Here is a 19,108-nt window from a genome sequence, read left to right as displayed (position 1 = left end):
ATCTGCTGCCTTATCTCTCCAGCCTCTCAATTTTCTATAAACCTGAGGCTTCTCTAAATAGAGTCTATTAGCTTACAAAAAGGATCAACAGCTACTGGCAAGTCCTCCACGGCAACTACTTGCTAACAGCATTAACCCTATAGCCTCCGACTAGGCAGAGGGAGTCCCTCTGACTGCTGTCCAGTGCGGCTGCACTGAGTCACTCAGGTTCCACAAGGGATCGGGGATACTGTGCTATCCCCCTGGCCTGGAACACTCTCCCTTGAAGCAGCGTTGTGGACTTCAACTCAGGAATACAAAGGAGTAACAGCAGCCTACGGCATCTTTCTCTCACCTCCTGTGCTTCCAACAGCACCTCTGTCCTGTCTATTTCCTGCATTCAACTCAACATACCCTGCTGTGCTGGATCCAGCCTAACATTTCAAAAAGTACAGACAGAGGAACCACAACATTTCAGCAGAGAAACCATCACTCCCACAGTGCTGAATCACAGTAACGACCAGTTCCCAGACTCTTCATCAAGGCACCTGAAGGTGACACTGCACATTCACAAGAGACACTGGATTTACTGAAATCTGGGAAACGCAATACCTCAAATTTAATATCTGCTGGCTACCAAAAAAGTCTTATTTTGTTTTTGAGTCATACTCAGCGATGCGCAGAGGTTACTCCTGGCTCTGCACTCAGGAATTACTCCTGGCAGTGCTTGTGGGACCATATGGAATGCCAGAAATGGAACCCAGGTTGACCCCATGCAAGACAAATGACCTACACACTGTACCACTGCTCTGACCCCAAAAGAATCTCCAAAATCTTTTTCTTTGATTTTGTCATTTGTGGTGGCTACTCTTTTAAGATAGTTCAGTTTTAGTGTTACCATCATTATGACATCTTTTGAAAAGTTTCCCTCCCACCCCTTTTGGGTCATATACAGTGATGCTCAGGGGTTCATGTAGTACTGGGAAGTGAACTGGGGGCTCCTGCATGCAAAGCAAGCCCTTCAGTCCACCGAGCCATCACCCCATCTTGAGAAGCTGGGATTTTAGAGGCTGCTAAGATAAAGCAAATGAAAGTCTCATTTTGAAAGGAAATGAGGGTGGCAGGGTCTGATCAGAATAGAAAGTACAAGGGGTGTGGCGGCCACTCCCAGAGATCTTGGGTCCAACAGGGCTATATGTAGAGTTTCTGGGGGGTTATGTGGGTACTGGGGATCAAACCCAGGGCCTTGAAAAGCTAGGCATATGCTTTATCACAAATTCACTGGCCAGTCTGACAAGCTTTGCAGTGCCCAAAGGCAGAGATCTGATTGGTGATTGTAGTTATTTAAGAATGAAAAAAAATATTGCTCCTTCTAATTGTATTTTATTGTTTTAGGGGGATATAGGCCATACCCAACGGTGTTCAGGAATGTTCCTAGTTCTCTGCTTGGCTGTGACCCCTGATGCTCCTTGGGGGGCCATATGTGGTGCCAGGGATCAAACAAGGGTCAGTTGCATGTAAGGTAAACATCTTAGCTCCTGCAAGCTCCTGTTAGCTCTAGGGCCTCAATTATATGTTTATTATTATTATTTTGGTTTGGGGGCCCCATCCAGCAGTGCTCAGAGCTTTCTCCTGGCTCTGTGATTCCTTGAGTGCGCCTGTCAGAGCTCAGGGGGCCATGTGGGGTGCTGGGGATTGAACTTGGGTTGCCCCAAGTACTGAGCCAAGAGTAGCCCCTGAGAAGTCCTGGGTGTCACCCCCAAAGAAATACAATTTACTGAGACACTAATGGTGGGGTGAATGCTTTGGGCTGAGAAAAATTGGCAACTTTCTCTGTTCTACGTAATCTCCTAATCCTGGTCATACCAAAAAACTGCAGTTTGGTTGCAAAATCCATTTAGTGGGTTATAACCAGCATTTTCTCTCCTTAATAAAATAGAATGGTAAATAGAACACATGGCATGTAGCAGACATAAGCAAACTGTGCAAAACTTATGTTCATTATATACATACAAACTAAGCAAGGATCTCTTGGGTCGCAATGTAAAATGTCTGCTTCTCGTCTGGGTCTGATATGGAAAACCACTCCAGACCCCTTCTACTTCAGTTGAGAAAACAGCCTGGAGAGTGAAGGGTGATTATTGCATCGCTCCGGGGCCCCTCCTGTGAGGCCAGGAGAGGTGGGCAGGCAGCAAGCAGCATTATTCTGCCAGGCAGAGGTGTGGTCACTCAGTCACCCAGCCACAGAGCTGAGGGATCCCCTACCCTCGCTGTGGTCCCAGGACCCACTTGTACCCCACAAATGCCACCAGCCACACCTAGAACAAAATGTTTTAATCAATTGCGTCACCCTCACTCTCCTGGGAGCAGAGCAACAAAAAGGCTCGGCTCCTGCCCCCAGAGGACAGTAAGGCTTATGTGTCTCTCCACACTGCAGGGCCCCGGCGGGCTGGGCGGGCAGGGGCAGGGGGCAGGGAGAGGGGAAATGGCGGGTGGCTCCAACGCAGGGAAGCGGAGGGGCTCTGCTGGTCCACGGGGCCGGGCCCCAGCCCCACTCTCCCCTCCCTGGCTAGAGAAAGGTCACGGCGAAGAGACAGGGGAGCAGGTCCCAGCAGCAGGAGAAGCAGCAGCAGCTGTTCCCTTCCCCAATAAATATACTTCATTACCAAGCTGGGAGGGGGAGAGGGGCTGGGGTAGGGAGGGACAGGGAGAAGCTGCCACCTGTGTTGTCTGGATTAAAGCAGAGCCGAGATGGTGCCAGCGCCCCTACCACTCTCCTCACCCCCCATCTTCTTAAAACTGTGAAAAAGCTTTTAACATGGTCCTCCTGTCTCCAGGGCGGCTCTGAAGCCTGACTGAGAGGAGGCACCTGGCAGAGACAGGGGTGGAGGGAGGAAGGGGAAGGAGGGGGAGGGCGGAGGGAGGCGGCTTCTCCCCAGAGGCTGCAGCTGGAGAGCTGGAGCCAAATAAGCACTGAGGGGGAGAGGGAGGGAGAGGCGGGAGGATGAACCCACCACCACCGCGCGCGGCTCCTAGCTGAGAGCCAAGGGGGCGGGTGGGGCCCTGGGGAGCGGCGGGGCGACCTGCTGCTGCGTCCAGTGTAAAGCTCGGGCTGCTGAGGGGGGCGGGGGCTGAGCTAGGGACTTCCCGTCTGAGTGGTTCAGGAGACCCCCTCCCCCCGGAGCAGCAGGGGACAGAGAAAAGCCATCACTTCTTTGGTCTTTGTGGCGGCTCAGCATGTGGGGCGGGAGGAGGGTGGAAGGCCCTTAGCGGGGAGCCCCACCTCAGTGAGGACAGACCCAGCTGGGTGCTCTGGCAGAAAGGTCACAGTGAGGCCGAGGAGCGCCCCAGAGAGGAGAGTGGCTGTAGTGCTGACAGGGAGAGCTGGCATGGAGGTGGGTGGGCTCCCATGCCAGGGTCCCGGGAAGAGGCTGGACCCCAGAGGTGACCGGTGAGAGCGGGCGTGGGGTCCCGAGCCGGAGCCCGGGACGCGCCGAGGGCCTGCGTGCTCTGCCGTGACCAGGGCAGTGGCGTGGCCTGGCCCGTGCTGGGGCTCCCGCTCTCCCTCTGGCCCGACCCAATACTGTGGCTCTGGGAGGGCAGGACCGGGTCCTTTTCCAGGGCCTTCCCTGAAGCCCCAGGGCAGCGAGCCTTGCTGCTGGGGGAGCCCTTACTGATGGGGGTTCACTCCCTTTTCTGCGGCCGGCTGAAGGGGGTGGGTGGTCCCGGAAGGCAGCTTCAGGCTGGGCCTCCAGGGACATGGAAGTGGGAGGGGCACACTGAGGGGCTTCTGGCCCCCAAGTCTGAAAGCCAGCAAGTTGTAGCAACCCCCACCCCCATTGCCAAACTAACAAAATGGGGGCGGGGGAGGGGGGGAGGAAGACAAACCAAACGGAACCCCCTGACTTCCTGCCCAGGGCGCAGGTCCAGCCAGTAGCAGGAGGGTCTAGCTGGGCCGGCACTGCACCTGGCCCTCTGAGCTGTCCTCGTCGTCTGAGGCCCCGGCACCGCCCGCGCTGCTCAGGCCCGCGATCTGGTAGCCCATGTTGAGCAGCATCACCTCCAGGGGGTCTGCGTTCATGCGCCGCTGGTTGGCCTGGGAAGCCCCCTCCATGTCCTCCACCACTCGGCCCGTGAGGTCTTCACTCTGCGGAGGGGAGAGACGCGCACGACTGGGGTGGATGTGTGGGGGACCAGCACGCACCGAGGGACAAGGCACCACGCGGGGTGATGGGGGGGCATGTGGGGAGACACCTGGCCATGGAAGCCAGGACACGCTGCAGAGTGGGGGAGATGGGCACTCAGGGGGCACCTAGCTGGGGTACACACTCACGGTACACAGAGGGAGGGGCATGGCATGACGAGTATCAGGACGTGTTGGGGGTGCAGACTGGGCACTGGGGGAGAGTACAGACGCCGCGACCGACCTCATCGCCCCTTCCTGCTGTCATCCTTCCCAGAGTCTCCCCGCTTCAGCCTGCTCCTCAAGCCACCGCCGGGATGGGAGTGACCACTAAATCTCTGTCTGTTGCCCAGCTGGTTTCCTACTCAATTTTTTAAAATTTTTATTTATTTATTTATTTTTGCTTTTTGGGTCACACCCGGCAATGCACAGGGGTTACTCCTGGCTCTGTGCTCGCGCTCAGGAATTACCCCTGGCAGTGCTCAGGGGACCATACAGGATGCTGGGAATTGAACCCGGGTCGGCTGCATGCAAGGCAAACACCCTACCCGCTGTGCTATTGCTCCAGCCCCTGGTTTCCTACTCTAGTGAAGGGTCCACACTATCTCTGAGTGTCTCCAGGCCTGAATGCTCCACAGAGATTTCCTCCTTTTCTTCTTGGTTTTTTTGGGGTTACTCCTGGCTCATGCACTCAGGAATTCAGGAATCACTCCTAGTGGTGCTCGGGGGACCATATGGGATGCTGGGAATTGAATCCGGGTCGGCTGCATGCAAGGCAAACACCCTATCCGCTGTGCTATTGCTCCAGCCCCCTTGGTTTTTTTAAAAAAAAATTTATGGGGGGGGGTTTGGTCATGGTGGGGGTCTCTGAATCCTACTCCAGCTCTACTCTTAAGTGCCACTCCTGGTAGAGCTCAGGGGGCCATGCAGTGTGGGGACTGATTCCTGCTTGCCAAGCATGTGCTCCAGCTGGTTGAGTCCTCTCTCTGGCCCAGGGGCACCTCTTTTTGGTGGGCAGAGATGGCTCAGTCCCTCGAGGAGCAGGATTCAAACTCAGGCTCACTAGGCTCGAAGCCTGTATGTCTGGCCTGCGGCTGAGGGAGTAGCCTCCACAGAGAGGCCTGCTGGGACCAATGCACCATGGTAGCAAGGCATGATCTCAGGAAGTGGCCCCTTTCCTGCCCTCTTGCCCTGATGTCCCTGGCCACTGGTCTGGTGTGGGAGTCTCCCTATGACTCACTCAGGACAGTCCCCTAGAAGGGGCAGGGGTCAACTCGAGCTCTTGACACACCCACTGCATCTAAGCTTCCAGAACTCCACAGCTAGGACACACAGCCTTGGGTGCCGGGAAGGAGTGGATCCCAGCGGCATCTAGCTTCTGCATTACTGAGTTCTCTTCTCAATGGGAAGAGGCCTGGCCAGGTTCACCCCAGCCTTCCTACGTCCTCACCTCTGGCCGGGGGTTCCAGAGCCGCACAACGGGATCGATGCCACTGGTGGCCAGGAAGCAGTAGCTGGGGTGTGGCTGCAGGCAGTTGACAATGGACTCGTCCCCTCGGAGCACGCGGACGAGGTTGGTGGTCTCTTTTTCCCAGATGAAGAAGGAGCCGTCATCAGAGCCACTGACAATGTACTGAGCATTGCTGGCAGGGGACAAAGGACAGGGAGGTCAGGTGCAGGGCTCGCTGCATGCCTCTCGGAGAGGCTGCCTGGCTCAGGGCAAGCGGGAGCAGAGAACTGGGTTCCACGCAGCCCCCAGAGTCGAGGGTCTTTACCGACTCAAACCTTACATGAATAGGCTAATAATTCTCATACGGAAGGGCCTTTACTGCTCTTCAGCTGTTCTCTCAGACGGGGTCAAGGGTTGCCCGGGTCCCTCTGTGGGAGTTAGGAGTGATTTTCCTATGTCCCTAGATCTCTGTCTACCCTTGGCCCACTGCCGTTCCTCACACACTGCGCTGACACTCGAAGGGGATCGTGATGGAGACGTTCTCCATGTATATTCTTGGAGCTCATCTCCCATTGGGAGCGGAACATTGACCAGAGGAGAGGGCTGGGGTTCTGGTGTCTGAGACACAAACGGGTCCTCCAGTCTCTGTACCTGTAGTTAGGAACCCACAACAGTCCTGCGGACTCCTGCCTCACTGCCCTAGCAGAGGGAGGCTCATGCGCCCAGACAGAGAGACCAAGCTCTGGCACACGGAGCCGGACAGCACAGGAGGTGAGGGATAAAGGAGACCAGGCCCTCTGCTGGATGCCGCATGGATGACCTCGCTGGTCTCTGCACAGCCCCATGACTGAGGGTGGAGGGCTCCATTTTATAGATGCCGAAACTGAGGTCCACAGTAGGGAGGTCATTTGCCCTGCAGTAGAGGAGGAGCTGGGCTTTGAGACTTTCCTAAGAGCATTTTGCCCCCAAGCCCCCAACCTCCAGTTGCCAACCAAGCTGTGCCCTCTTCTTCAGGGCCTCAGACCTGCCAAAGAAATTGGCCTCCTTGATATCCGTGGTGCTGTTGCAGTGGCCACAGTAGCGGAACTGATAGTCGTAGCTTCGTTCCCGCAGCACCATCTCGTCCTCTGAGATGGAATCCTTGCGGCTCGTGCTGCGCAGGCGGACAGGGCCTCCACCAGCTCCCTTCTTCTCCTCTGGGGACAGACAGCAAGGAGAGGTGAGGGCCTATTCCCCCCTCCCCCACTCTTGTTCGCAGCCCTGACCCTGGGTGCAGCCCAAGCAAGAGCAATGCAGGGCTCCCTTTGCCCTCCCCTGGAGAACTGGGAACAACTGTGGTGAGGAAGCATGATCGAACACAGGCCGTGAGGATGTTCAGAGAGGCCTGAGGCCGGGAGGCAGCTCTCCCTCTTGGCCCCCGGAAAGATGCCTGGAGCCTGGCCTGAGTGAGGCCAGGCCCAAGGTCTGCTCCGTGCTGGTGAAAGGCCGCTGGGCACCAGCAAGCAAACCTTGAACAGGCGATTTTCCCAAATAGATCCATAGCTCTAAAGGCAGTAAGGAACAAATAGGTTCTCTCTGGAGTTATCTTGGAGCTCAACCGAGGCACTGGGGTGGCTACGTGTCATGGGTAATACCATACCCATTTTCTCGACTCTTTATTGCTGCCCGCTAAAGGGCCATTACACAGGTTAGTCCTTAAGCCAGGAACTCTCCCAGCCTCCCCCGCCCCCACCCCAACAACTACACTTTGTATCTAGTTAACTCCTTCTCATGCTCCTGGAGACCTCAGCTTTGATGTTTCTTTACCAAGAAGCACTGCCAACAAGCCCTCTCCCATACTCCTAGACCATGGCAGGTCTCCGTGTCACTTGTCACACTTCTTTCTCCATTGTTTGTCTGGTTCTTTCATTTGGCTCTAAAACCACGAATACAGAAATACTAATGGATTTGTTCAAAGCCAGACTTCCAGGGTCCTGCACAGTGCCTGACACATGGCAAATGCGTGAAATATACTCAAGTTCCCCTCCCCCAAAAAAGGAAAAAGAAAAGAGCCAGAGGGGCTGAAGCGATAGCACAGCGGGTACGGTATTTGCCTTGTATGCGTCCAACCCGGGTTTGATTCCCAGCATCCCATATGGTCCCCTGAGCACCGCCAGGAGTAATTCCTGAGTGCAAAGCCAGGAGTAACCCCTGTGTAACACCAGGTGTGACCCAAAAAGCCAAAAAAAAAAAAAAAGGAGCCAGAGAGATAGTGTAATGGGTAGGGTGCTTGTTCTGCACATGGCTGAATCAGGTTCGATCCCTGGCACGCCAGGACTGATCCCTGAGCACAGAGTCAAGAACAAGCCCTAAGCACCACCGCTGGGTGTGGCTCAAAACCAAAAAAGAAAAAGTAAAACCAATGGCTTGGTCAGTTCTTTGGCAATGCATGAAACATACTGTTAGCATATTTCAAGCTAGTAACTGCAAAGAAGAGAGGATCCGACACTTCTCCAACTTGCTCTGCAGTGCTCCGAGGTGACGTGGACAGAGCTTCAAATGCTTTCTCTGCAGGTCAAACAGCAGGCTGAGAGAAGATGTGCTTCACCCAAGGTCCCATGGATACTGCACGTCAGAGCCAAGACTGCAAGCTGCAGCTCCCTGCTGTGTGCCAGAGGCATTTCTATTGCCCAGGATTCCTGCCTTTGCTGCAGGTGGGCACCCCGGTAGCAACGGAACCCTTAGCAACTGTCCCCACAGAGCAGACAGGGCCCCGAGTTTATACTCAGGTGAGAAGACCCAGCTAGAGTTGACAGCCTGCCTGAGCCCAGCTCGCTCTTATCCTGGGTCCAGGGCACTCTGCTGGGTGCTTTCAACATGCTACTGTTCAACCTTCCAGTCTCTGGAGAGCAAGTACTGGCCTCCCCATTGCAGGGGAGCAGAGGGAATCTCTCAGAGAGCAGGAGACTGTCTCCAGGTCACCTGGTTTCTGATGAGCATTGAAACCCAGGACTCCCCCAACCCGAGAACGGCATCCTCTTCAGAAAGTCAGGAAGCATTTAGACCAGCCCTCCGAGGGCCTACTCACCGCCATCGTTTTTGGAGAAGAGGGCAGCGGTGATGTCACGGCCCAAAGCATCACAGGCACTGCTGTGGGCCTGCTCTGGGAACTTCCCCTTGAAGTCATCCAGGCACTCCAGGGCCTCAGCGACATACTTGAGCTCAAAGAGGCAGCGGGCCAGGCGGAAGTGTGCCTTCAGGTGGCATGGGTTCAAGGAGATGGCCTTGAGGCAGTCTCTCAGAGCATCGTAGTGGTCACCATCCCTGAGAAGGCCAGTGAGTGTGGTCAGGAGGTAGGGCAGCAGGCAAGGAGTCCCCCACTCAGTCCTGGCTTCCTGCGGCCACCAGAGCCCGCCTCTGACCCAGAGCAAGGGGTTCCTTGCAACTGAAGAAAATCCTGGCGCAGCAAGGCCTCACTTCCCAGAAGACAGAGTGTGTTAAGGAAACCAGCCAGGAACCCTGAGGTCTTAGGTAGGGTGGGGGAGGGGGGAGAGCGGGAGCGCGGCGGATGGGCGGCTGGAAGCTGCGTGTGTGGCAAAGACCAGTGTTGGGCTGCCCTCTGCTGGACCCAGAGCGCAACTGTGCACAGCTCACCCCAGGCGCCTGCAGCGCTGCAGCACAAGTGCTGGCATTGTGCCCGCTTCAGCCCTCCTTCTCACTTCCTCCATGCACCTCCTAAAATCCCGCCCGGCTGGCCTTCAAAGTCATGTCCCAGGCCGGCGCCCTCAAGGACAGCTCGGAGGTCTGGGGAAGCCAGAAGTGCCAGGCTGGGGGCTCGGGGCCTGACCAACAGGCAGCAAGCCGAGCTGCTCCCGCTCTGTCCTGGCCCACTGATCCACAGCAGCTGTGGCCTGCACCTCCTGGGGCTGGAGGAGGGGGACTGACAGTCTGGCAGAGTCAGCTCAATGGAAGCTGATGGCGGAGCGGATAGACACCAGGAGTTCCAAATCAGTCCTCCTTGCTTCTCCAGTCTCCTAAGGCAAGGATGCAGGGAAGGAGAACGGAGCTTTTTGGAGGTGCAGTAAATGGGGGGTGGGGGTAGGGGGGGCAGTCAAGGAAAAGCCTCCTCTTCCCCCCCTCAGAGCTCCTGTGCCTGTACACAGGGTCACACTCCCCCCAGCGCGCTGCTTCTGCCTCTCCAGGGGAGAGCTGGAGGGCGGCTTCTCTTCTGGGAGCGGTGTTTTGTCCCGCTGGGCTAAGGTGGCCTGAGACCCAACTGTGCCAAGCAGCACTCACAGGGCTGATGGCCTTTCCGCTCAGCCACTGCTCACAGCCCTCCCACACAAGCCAAGGCAGGCGTGACAGGGACAGTGTCCTCCTGACCGCCCCCCCCCCCCCAGCCCCCCTGAGAGCGAGCAGCCGGCTCTCCAGCAGCCAGGCCCAGCCAGCCAGGCACAGGCAGATCAGCCAGTGTGGGGGCAGACAGGAAACGGTGCTTCGATGGCGTGGCCTGCGTCAGAACGAGTGGCTGTGACGAAGGAGCAGGCGCTGCCTGGAAACCCAATTACTGCCTGCAAGGTGCCCCTCAGAGCTCCTGGGAGACCTAGATTAGAGACCAGCCAGCAGCCCAGGGGTGACAACTCCCACTGCATCCAAGGAGCAGATGGCAGCCCTGGGGAGACTGGCCTGGGACAGACTGTGACATTCTAGGGGTCACTGGCAGGCATGGGGGGAAGGGGAGAGAGCAGGTTGGCCCCAGGGCTCACCCATCTAGACTCATTGCCAGATCAATTTCCCTGAAAGGACGCCCTCAGCACCATCCCTCAACAGCTCAGAACTCCTCAGCAGTTGCCCATCATCCGCTGAATTGAGGCCAGAACGCCACCGCTCTGCATTCCGAGTCCTTTCCGGGCCAGCCCCAGGCTACCTCCTAGACTCATCTCCTGCCAGTCCCTTCCCGGACCCACTGCTTCAGCCAAATGGCTTGTTGTTCAGCAAACCAGCAATTCACTCAGTCCCCCGCCCCCACGCTTTTGTTCCCCCCAAATATCATCTCCCTGGGAAAGGCTCCTCCACTGTCCCCTTCCTCCTTTCATGCTCCCCCCCCCATTCTTTGACTACATCTGCCCACACTTAATGCCCATTCAGACACCCCATCTCCCTGATGCTTCCCTGATTCACAGCTGAAGCCACCACCCATTTTTTCCCTTGAGGAAGACCCACAACGCTTGACCTGACCATTCAGACTTGCTGCTTCTACTTCTGCCTCTCTGATGGTGTGGCAGCCCCTGCCCCAGAGGTGGGGTACTCTGGAGCACAGCAGCGACAAGGCTTTGTGTCCCGAGTACGCTGTACACAGGAGAGTTCAGAGACCAGGCTGAGGACACATAGGGACAGAAAGCAGCTCTCAGCACGGGGCCTGGACAGGGACCACTGTGCCCCACCCCAGTGTTGGATGGGAACCCTGAAACCCTCACCTCCTGGGCCTGGCTGCCCCCTGGGTCCATGGCATGCGCCTGATGCCTGACCTAAGGTCTGAGGGGGCAGTGTGTTCCTAAGTCCCCATTTGCCATTCTGCTATCTTGGGTGGTTTTCTTAAGTCTCCCTCTCCGGCCTGCCTTGTTGCAGCCAGACGATGGCACACCAGCTGGCCTGTCTGTCTGGGCAGAGCCGACGGATGCCAGACGGAGCAGAAATGGCTGTGGGCCCAGCTCTATCCATCTCCAGTCCTGGCCCAGGCTGGGGGATGGGGGCCTGCTTGCCTGCTGGTGCTGCAGGCAGAAGGGCTGGGGGCCCTGATGGTCTCCAGAGAGAAAGGATTCTTTAGGATCCTGGATCTACCCTTTGTCACCTGCCACTAGTGCCCAGTACAACCCAGAACTGGCTTGAGATCTCGAGATTCATGTTTGGTCCAAAGGGGCTGAGCACACAGGAAAGCACACTACAAGGTCAATGACTACAGGATCATTCCACACACAAATCAAGGGAATTCACCACATATCTTATTTCCAACTAGCAAAATTCATTTCTCCTTCGAAGACCAATATGAGACCCCCCATTTCTTGCAATTCTGGTGGTCACGGCACTCTGACAAAGCACCATGCAGAAGTGACCCGTGAATCTGAGAAGCTGAGACCTTTCTTGCGGCTTGAGATGATTGAGGAGAGGGTGGGATAGGGCCAGCACTGAGGTCAGGCTGAGAGACCTGGGCAGAAACCACCAACTGGCATCACCCCCTTCCCTGCATGCTGCAGCAACTCAGCCCCGTGAGGCCTCCTGCCTTCGTCCCTCGCCCTGGCTCAGGCCCACTCACCACTTGCGCTTCATGTAGGCAGCGGCTCGATTTCCATAGAGCATGGCGTTGTGAGGGGCCCTCTGCACAGCCTTGCTGTAGAGCTGAATGGCCTGGGTCCACTGCTGGCAGGCAAAAGCCTCATTGGCCTGCTGTTTCACGCGCTCCAGGTCCGGGGGCAGCTCTACCTGCGGGCTAAGGAGAAGCAGCGCAGAATCGAGTCAGGTCCCAAGGGAAGCGCAGTCCCTCAGGAAGTCAAGAGGTTCCTGCCTGAGGGCTTTTCTGGTTTGCCTTGGCTTGTGGGATTTGCATGGCCAACGAGCAGTGGGGACCACCCTCATCCTCGCCTGGGTTTCCATGGATTCTAAGCCAGTGGAAAGGTGGAGGAGCAGAAACCAGGTTGTCCAAGCTGGTAATTCTTATTCAAGCTCCCGGGTCTGAGAGTCACAGACACCACCTGCCACCCTCTGAGCCAGACCTAAGACCACCAGGTCCTTCCTGTGCCTGCTCTGTGGGGAATTCTGTTTCTCTCAGGGCTGGAGGCTTTGAGCACTTCTGTATCCCAAGCTGGGGCAGGACGCGGCTGAGAATAGAGGTGAGAAGATGTGACGAGATGGAGAAGAAAATGGAGGGGGTCATCTGGGGGGAAGCCCATCAGGTGGGAGCTCCAGGCTGGGACGCCTGACCCAGAGGCTGAACGGAGGAAGCAGAGCTTCGATCTGAGCATGGCTGGAGTCCCACAGGTGGGAGTGGCACCGGGACCACCAGTCACACTGCAGGGACCTCACTGTCCTGCTTGCCTGACTCAAAGGGACGCCCCTGCGTGGGGGTGAGGAAGCTGGTGCTTCCTCTAGCCCCCGAGGTGTAACCAGGGCTGGGAGGTGGCCTCACCTGACATGCCCCCGACTCTCCGGCAGTCGAAAGCCATTGCTGTGGAGGTGCAGGCCGTTGGAGACGCCGTTGGAGACGCCGTTGGTGGCCATCTTGCCATTCTGAACTTCTGGCAGGGGGTGGGGAGAAAGGAACAGCGATCGCCTGCTCGCACTTGCCTTCGAAGCCCTCCAGCTCAAGGGCTTGGGGTGCGGCTCCCCTCCCAGAGAGCCAGTTCTGCTGGGCCAGCAGGCCAGGCTGGAGAGAAAAGCCCGTGCGCCCTCTGCTGGCTGAAGAGGCACAGCTTCAGTGGGCACTGCCCTTGGAAAGGGGGGTAGGAGGTGGGGGTGAGTTAGTGCCCAAATCAGGGCTGGGTCCAAGAAGAAGCCACTGAGGAGACTGATTCAGGCTGAGCCGTGAAGAACAACTGCCTCAGGTCCTCATGAGAAAAGCCAAGGAGAGAGCTGGCTTTTTCCCCTTTTTTTTAAATTTCAGAGAGAAATGTAAAGGGCGGTAAGGCCAACCCTGTCAGGTCTCTCGGAATTACAGCGACCGTCCTTCACACTGCACGGACAGTGTCACACAAGTCGGAAAACCGACTTCTTCTGGAGAATTGGAGCCACAGCACAAGGGGGCAGGTTTCTCAGCCGAGGCAGCACGCGCGCACACTCGCTCCCCAGCAGACACGCCAGGAGGAAGAACTTACCCCCTGAGGAATGGCATTTTCTGGGCAAGAGGAAGGTGTACGGCCGCTGCTTGTATGTCAGGTCAAACAAATAGACCTAGAGCGGAGGGTCAAGAGGAGAGATGGAGGCTGTGAGGTGATGAGGTGGCTGGGGAGCAGGGAGTCGGCCCGGAGACCTGCTGAGCATGCTCTGCATCAGGAAGCCTCGGCCTTGATCCCAAGCACTGTGCGGGAGTAGCCGTCCTCCACCCCCATCCTGTGCCCACCCTGAGGGAAAAAAAAGTGGCTGGATCCTGGGCCAGGTTTGGCAGTCAGCAGGAGGGAATACAGTGGACATTCAGCGTGAGCCACCGAGGGAGACTCGGAGGGGTTTCTGAGGAGCAAACCTCAGAGGGGAAATCTCCCCAGTGAGACAAGGTTGATTTGTGGAGGGTGGATTACTTAATTTCACTCATGAATTAAAATCAATTGTTTAAAATGAGAAGGTTCTCCGCGGTTACAGCCCAACATGTCATTTTACAGATGGGAAAACGGAAGCCTCAGAGAAGGACAGCAGTGTCCCCAAAGTGACACTGCTGGGAACTTCCCTTTGTGCATTTTATTATAAATGAACATTGAGTGAATTCTTACTTTGCTCCAGAAACTCTGCTGAGTATTTAATATGACTTATTTCATCCCATAAACTACCCCATGAAGAGATAACAATTATCATTACTCCCTTCACACATGAACAAATAGGCTCAGAGTTTAAGGTTTTTACTTTTTTCCTTCAGTTTTTGGGCCACACTTGGTGATGCTCAGGGGTAAGTTCTGGCTCTGCACTCAGAAATTACTCCAGGAGGAGCTTGGGGTCATATGGAATTCTGGGGATTGAACCTGGGAAGGGTGTGTACAAGGACCTAACTTGCTGTACTATTGCTCCAGTCTCCTTTTAGAGTCTAAGTGTTATTCATGGCCATGAAAGTATCATGAAGCATCACCAGGACCCAGCACCAAGTGTGTCTGAAACATTCTGTAAGACCGCCTGGCTCACTGCCTATCTCTAGGCCACCTCCGGCAAGGTGGTGGCTTAGCTTTCTGGAGCCAGTGCCCTTTTCCGAACCAGGACACTTACTCTCCATCCCATTTCTTCTACGCATGCTCACACCTGGCCTCATAATGGCATAACTACTTCACTGGCCATGCCTCTCCTTACTCTGGGTGGACCTTATTTTTGTACATATCCTCCTTATGTGGATGCAAAGGAAATGCTCAGGATGGAGTGCTTGTAGGATGAAAGAGTTTATACGAAACTTACGAATTAGCCTGACTGAGAGCACACACAATGAACATTACCAAGGAACCTCTCCTGGCTGCTGGCTATGGGGCGACAGTGGGGAGAAGCCGTCCCGGGCAGTGCTGCATACCTGCTCCCCACCCATGTTGACCAGCAGCTCCGTGCCGTTGGGGCTGAAGGTCACGTAGGTGGCCACCAGCACTCGAAGACGGTTGTTATAGTCAGGCATCTTCACTGGCAAGTGCCCTGCAGGGAAGGGCCCAGTCACCTTAAGCCATGGCTCCCAACAGTGCTTCTCCTGCCGCTCCCCCACCCCGCAATGGTGAGGGAGTAGTATGAAGTCAGATACAAGGATGAGAGCAATCACTATCACAAAAGCATTTAAATTAAGCCCTCAGTCAAATGTGTGGGCCAACTGCTTCAGATGCTTTAACTCACTTCGTATTTTATGATCTCATTTTACAGGAAAGAACTTAAGGCTCATCAAGGATAAGCAATTTACCAAAGGTCAGACGATGGCTGGACAATGGCAGTAAGGATCAAAGGCCAGATCTGCTTGACTCGGAAACGCTTGCTCCTGACCACTGCTGCTTGCTGCCTCCTAAGAAGCCCCGGAGGAGGTCAGCATTCAGCAAGGAACGGGAGCCAGAGGCGGGCTGAGGCCTACCTGCTACATAATACTGGGCTGCACCATCTGGAAGGGGCTTCTGCCGGTCACAGAAGGTGTGCACGCCGGCCGAAGGACTCTGCTTCATGCTCTTCCTGATGAGAAGGGAAACCAGACAGGTCAGGGTCCCAGAACACCCACTACAGGAAAACCTAAGATTATGTCCCTGAGGCAGAGAGGTATCGTGCTTCCTTACCCCAATAAGCCCAGAGGTCTAAGAACTAGACTTGTGAATGCAAACTTCATAGCATTATGGGGCTTTACACAAAGATTAGGTTTCCTGTCCTGGTCCTCATGATCACCCTTTGCTCTCCATTTTACAGATGAAGACACTAAAGCTCAAGTCCCACTCCAACTCATTAGTGCAGAGGGTCCCCAAGCCCACTAATGAGAGTAAAGCAGGTCAGACACTCCTGCACCTGTCCAGGTGTGCGCTAAAAACCCAGGCTGGCAGGGCCGCTCAGGACTGGACTTTGATGCAGGTTCTGAGCGCATTCTACTTTTGTTAACAAAGAGAGAAGTTTTAGTCCTATACTAAGATACTAAGTACCTCCCAAGCTGGGGAGTTTCTTTTCTACTTTCCAATAAACTTTTTCTATCCTCTAAAAAAAAAAAGAATAAAATAAGATGACATGTATAAGGTTATATAACTGTACAAATATTCACAGTAAAAGCATAGGCAGAAAACACTATACACTGATTTTTCTCAGATGATAAATCATAGGTCATTTATTGTACTTTTGTATTTTCCAAAATAATCCACATTAAATTTTTTAAGATCAACAAATTACAAACAAAACAAAACAAACAACAAACAAAACTCTCTTAAAAACAAAAGGGGCTGTGACTGAGAGTAAAGAAGCTGCTGGTGGGGCTGGAGTCCATACCTGTGGTTGTGGATCATGCGAATGTCATATAGTCTCACGAAGGGCCCACTGGCCCCTACTGCCAGGCAGTTGTTGTCCTGGGGGTTGACAGTGAGGCACTTGGCCTCCACCAACTGGCCACAGTACTCTGTCAGGTCAATCAGCACCTCCGAGTGCTTGCTGTTCTCCCGAAGGTCATACTGGCTGTGAGAGAGGGCACAGTGAGGAGACTGGGGGGCAAATCCTTAAGTGAAAGGCAGAGGAGAAATGAGGCCTTGTGATACCGGGGGCTTGGGAGGGACTTTGGAACTGTTCGTAAAAGATAAGAACGCTAAAAGAATCCCATACCTTCTGTTTTGTTGTAGTATCCTTCTTCTAAGGTTGATACTACTAGAACCAAATATATTTTTGATATATTTGGTACATCAAAAATATATCAGTATTATTGGGGCTGGAAAGATAGTACAGTGGATAGGGTCCTTGCCTTGTTTCAATCCCCAACACCTCATACGGTCCCCTGAGCCCACCAGGAGTGATTCCTGAGCGAGGAGTAAGTCCTGAACACTGCTGGTGTGGCCCAAACCTCCCCCATAAAACAAAACAAAACAAACAACCAAAACCCAAAAACCAAAAACACAACCCAAACCAACCCCTCAAAAAAAACCCCAAAACCACCCATATGCTGTATAACTACAACTTATGTACAATTATTACTGATTATAAACACTTAGAAATTGCTTTGTTTCTAGTATTTTCCTGAGTATTGTACAAGCACAAATTTTATCCCCATACCACCGTAGGTTCCACTACAATAATGAAAATTAACTGAGTTAAATAACTTGCCTAGAATGGCACTGCTAGTAAATGTCCTAAGATTGTGTTTTAATAACGATGCTCTGCTTCTTTTGAAAAATTTCTTGGAAGTAGAAATGTTCCAGGCTGGAGTGATATACAGCGGTAGGCTGCTTGCCTTGTACATAGCCGACCCGGGGATTCAATCTCCGTTACCCCCTACGGGCCCTCGAGCCCTCCAGGAGTGATCCCTGAGTGTGAAGCCAGGGATAAATCCTGCGCATCAGTGGGTGTGACCCCAAATCAAAAACCAAAACTAAACAAATAGAGGAAAAAAATAATTTTTATAGGTGGTGCTGCTGCACGCAGGAGGGCAGGATGGGGGAGGGAGCGGCCATGTGTGTGGTACTGGGAATCCGACTCAGACTCATGCCCTGCCAGGCACGTGCTCTGCTCTTTGACCGATAGCCATGGCCTCCAACTCCTTAATTCTATTTCTCATTTACTTTTCTTTCAGGAAACAAAAGAATCATGGAGGTGACAGAGAAGACAATCTAGCGGTAAATTAAGAGCTACCTAGAAACACCAGGTGCTGAAAGATGCCCAGGAGTCCCACGCGGGCGGTAAAGACTGTGCTGAATTATCTGCCTGGCTGTGCACCGCCATCCTTGCAGCCTGTAAACTTCCTGCTGCGAACACACGGGATTCAGGGAGCGGAGAGGACTTTCTCCATGTGCTTCCTCACCCTTGCCTAAACCTCTGCACTTACCTCTCCACTGTTCACCTTATCTTTCTAAACCATGCTCACCAGATTGCTCTTTCAGAACAATTTTTCTTATTTCGGGGGTGGGGGTTATTTCTGGCAGGCTTAGGCGATCAGATGAGATGCCGGGGATCTGCTGGGTTAGCCGTGTGCAAGGCAAGCATCCTACCCGCTATACTATTGCTGAAGTCTCCTCAAAAATACTTTTCATCACATCATTTCCTGCTCAGAAAATCAGAGAATCCTCAAAACTCCTATAATTTTGTCACATCCAGCAGTATTGAGGGCTCTGGGCTCTGGGTTCTGGGAACCACTGGTACTGGAGACTCTAATTCAAGTTGATCATGTGCAGGGAAGTGCTTTAACTTACTTTCACACTATCTCTCTGGCCCTGGAGAACCTGATGCTTAGGCTGATCTTATGATAGCAAGGCACAGAAAATCCCAGATGCTTCCCAACCCACAAATAGCCCAGTGTGAAAGTCCAGAGGAGGCAAAGACTATGCGCCCAAAGGTCAGCCGGCCTGGACATAGTGCAGGAGCAGGTAGAGTGGGGTGGGGTGGGGGAGAAAGGGAGGGCAGACTAAGCAAAGTTCCCAGCTGAGTGTGTCACAGACAACTGTCCTGGGTACACAAAGGTGGCAAGAACTGCTGAAGTGAGGAGCCTGGCTGTGGAAAGCAGCAGTAGAGGCAGATGGGCAGAGGCAGAGGACATGGTGGGGTGGGGGTGGGGAGCAGGAGTGGCATCGACCCCCTCCTGCTTCAGGCCCTTACCGGATAAGCCCATCCTCAGCAGCACTCCAGAACGTGTTGGGCCACATAGGCGCCGTGGCAATGCGCTTCACTCGGTTTGTGTGGTCTCCAAACATGTGGATGGTCTCCTTTACAGTCAGATCGTGGACATGCACCTTGGAGTCAGCTGCCCCCGTGATCAAGATTCGGTCCCCAGCGTGAGGCAGGAACTGCTCGAGAGAGATTGAAGGAGAGAAAAGCAGGCGGTGCGGGGCAGGGTTGGCTACAGATGGAGGCTAGTCTAGGGGTGAGTGTCTCTGTCCCTCTCCATATCCAGTGAAAAAAGCAACCCATTCAAAATAGTCCACTAAGAAAATGGGATCTAGAGTATGAGCCCGAGATAACTTTCAGTTTGCCTGCACACAAAAAGCGAGAAATTGGCACAGATAATACCTGTACAGGAAGACCTTAGGAACTTTCCCCTTTTGTTTTGGGGCCACATATGGTGGTGCTAGCACAGCGGTAGGGCGTTTGCCCTGCACGCAGCCAACGTGGCCGACCCGAGTTCGATTTCT

The 19,108-nt window shown here is 54.3% G+C and overlaps 1 protein-coding gene across 1 annotated transcript in view; it reads right to left on the bottom strand.

Moving 5' to 3' along the window:
• Window positions 1-3,482: 3,482 nt before the first annotated feature.
• Window positions 3,483-19,108, bottom strand: part of WDTC1 (WD and tetratricopeptide repeats 1) — a 65,283-nt gene continuing 49,657 nt past the window's right edge. The window contains exons 6-16 of the mRNA XM_056123001.1: window positions 18,576-18,763; window positions 16,269-16,451; window positions 15,382-15,476; window positions 14,845-14,960; window positions 13,460-13,535; window positions 12,775-12,883; window positions 11,905-12,078; window positions 8,680-8,915; window positions 6,637-6,808; window positions 5,613-5,805; window positions 3,483-4,126 (exon numbers count right to left, since the gene is read on the bottom strand). Of these exons, the coding sequence (XP_055978976.1) occupies window positions 3,926-4,126; window positions 5,613-5,805; window positions 6,637-6,808; window positions 8,680-8,915; window positions 11,905-12,078; window positions 12,775-12,883; window positions 13,460-13,535; window positions 14,845-14,960; window positions 15,382-15,476; window positions 16,269-16,451; window positions 18,576-18,763 (1,743 nt within the window). The 3' untranslated portion in view covers window positions 3,483-3,925. The remainder of the gene's footprint in view (window positions 4,127-5,612; window positions 5,806-6,636; window positions 6,809-8,679; window positions 8,916-11,904; window positions 12,079-12,774; window positions 12,884-13,459; window positions 13,536-14,844; window positions 14,961-15,381; window positions 15,477-16,268; window positions 16,452-18,575; window positions 18,764-19,108) is intronic.

This window comes from Sorex fumeus, unplaced genomic scaffold, assembly GCF_029834395.1.
Source record: "Sorex fumeus unplaced genomic scaffold, SorFum_2.1 ptg000047l, whole genome shotgun sequence".
NCBI classification, from domain to species: Eukaryota; Metazoa; Chordata; class Mammalia; order Eulipotyphla; family Soricidae; genus Sorex; species Sorex fumeus.
The sequence above is the reverse complement of the archived record's forward strand: the minus strand, read 5'-3'. Positions and strand labels throughout refer to the sequence as shown.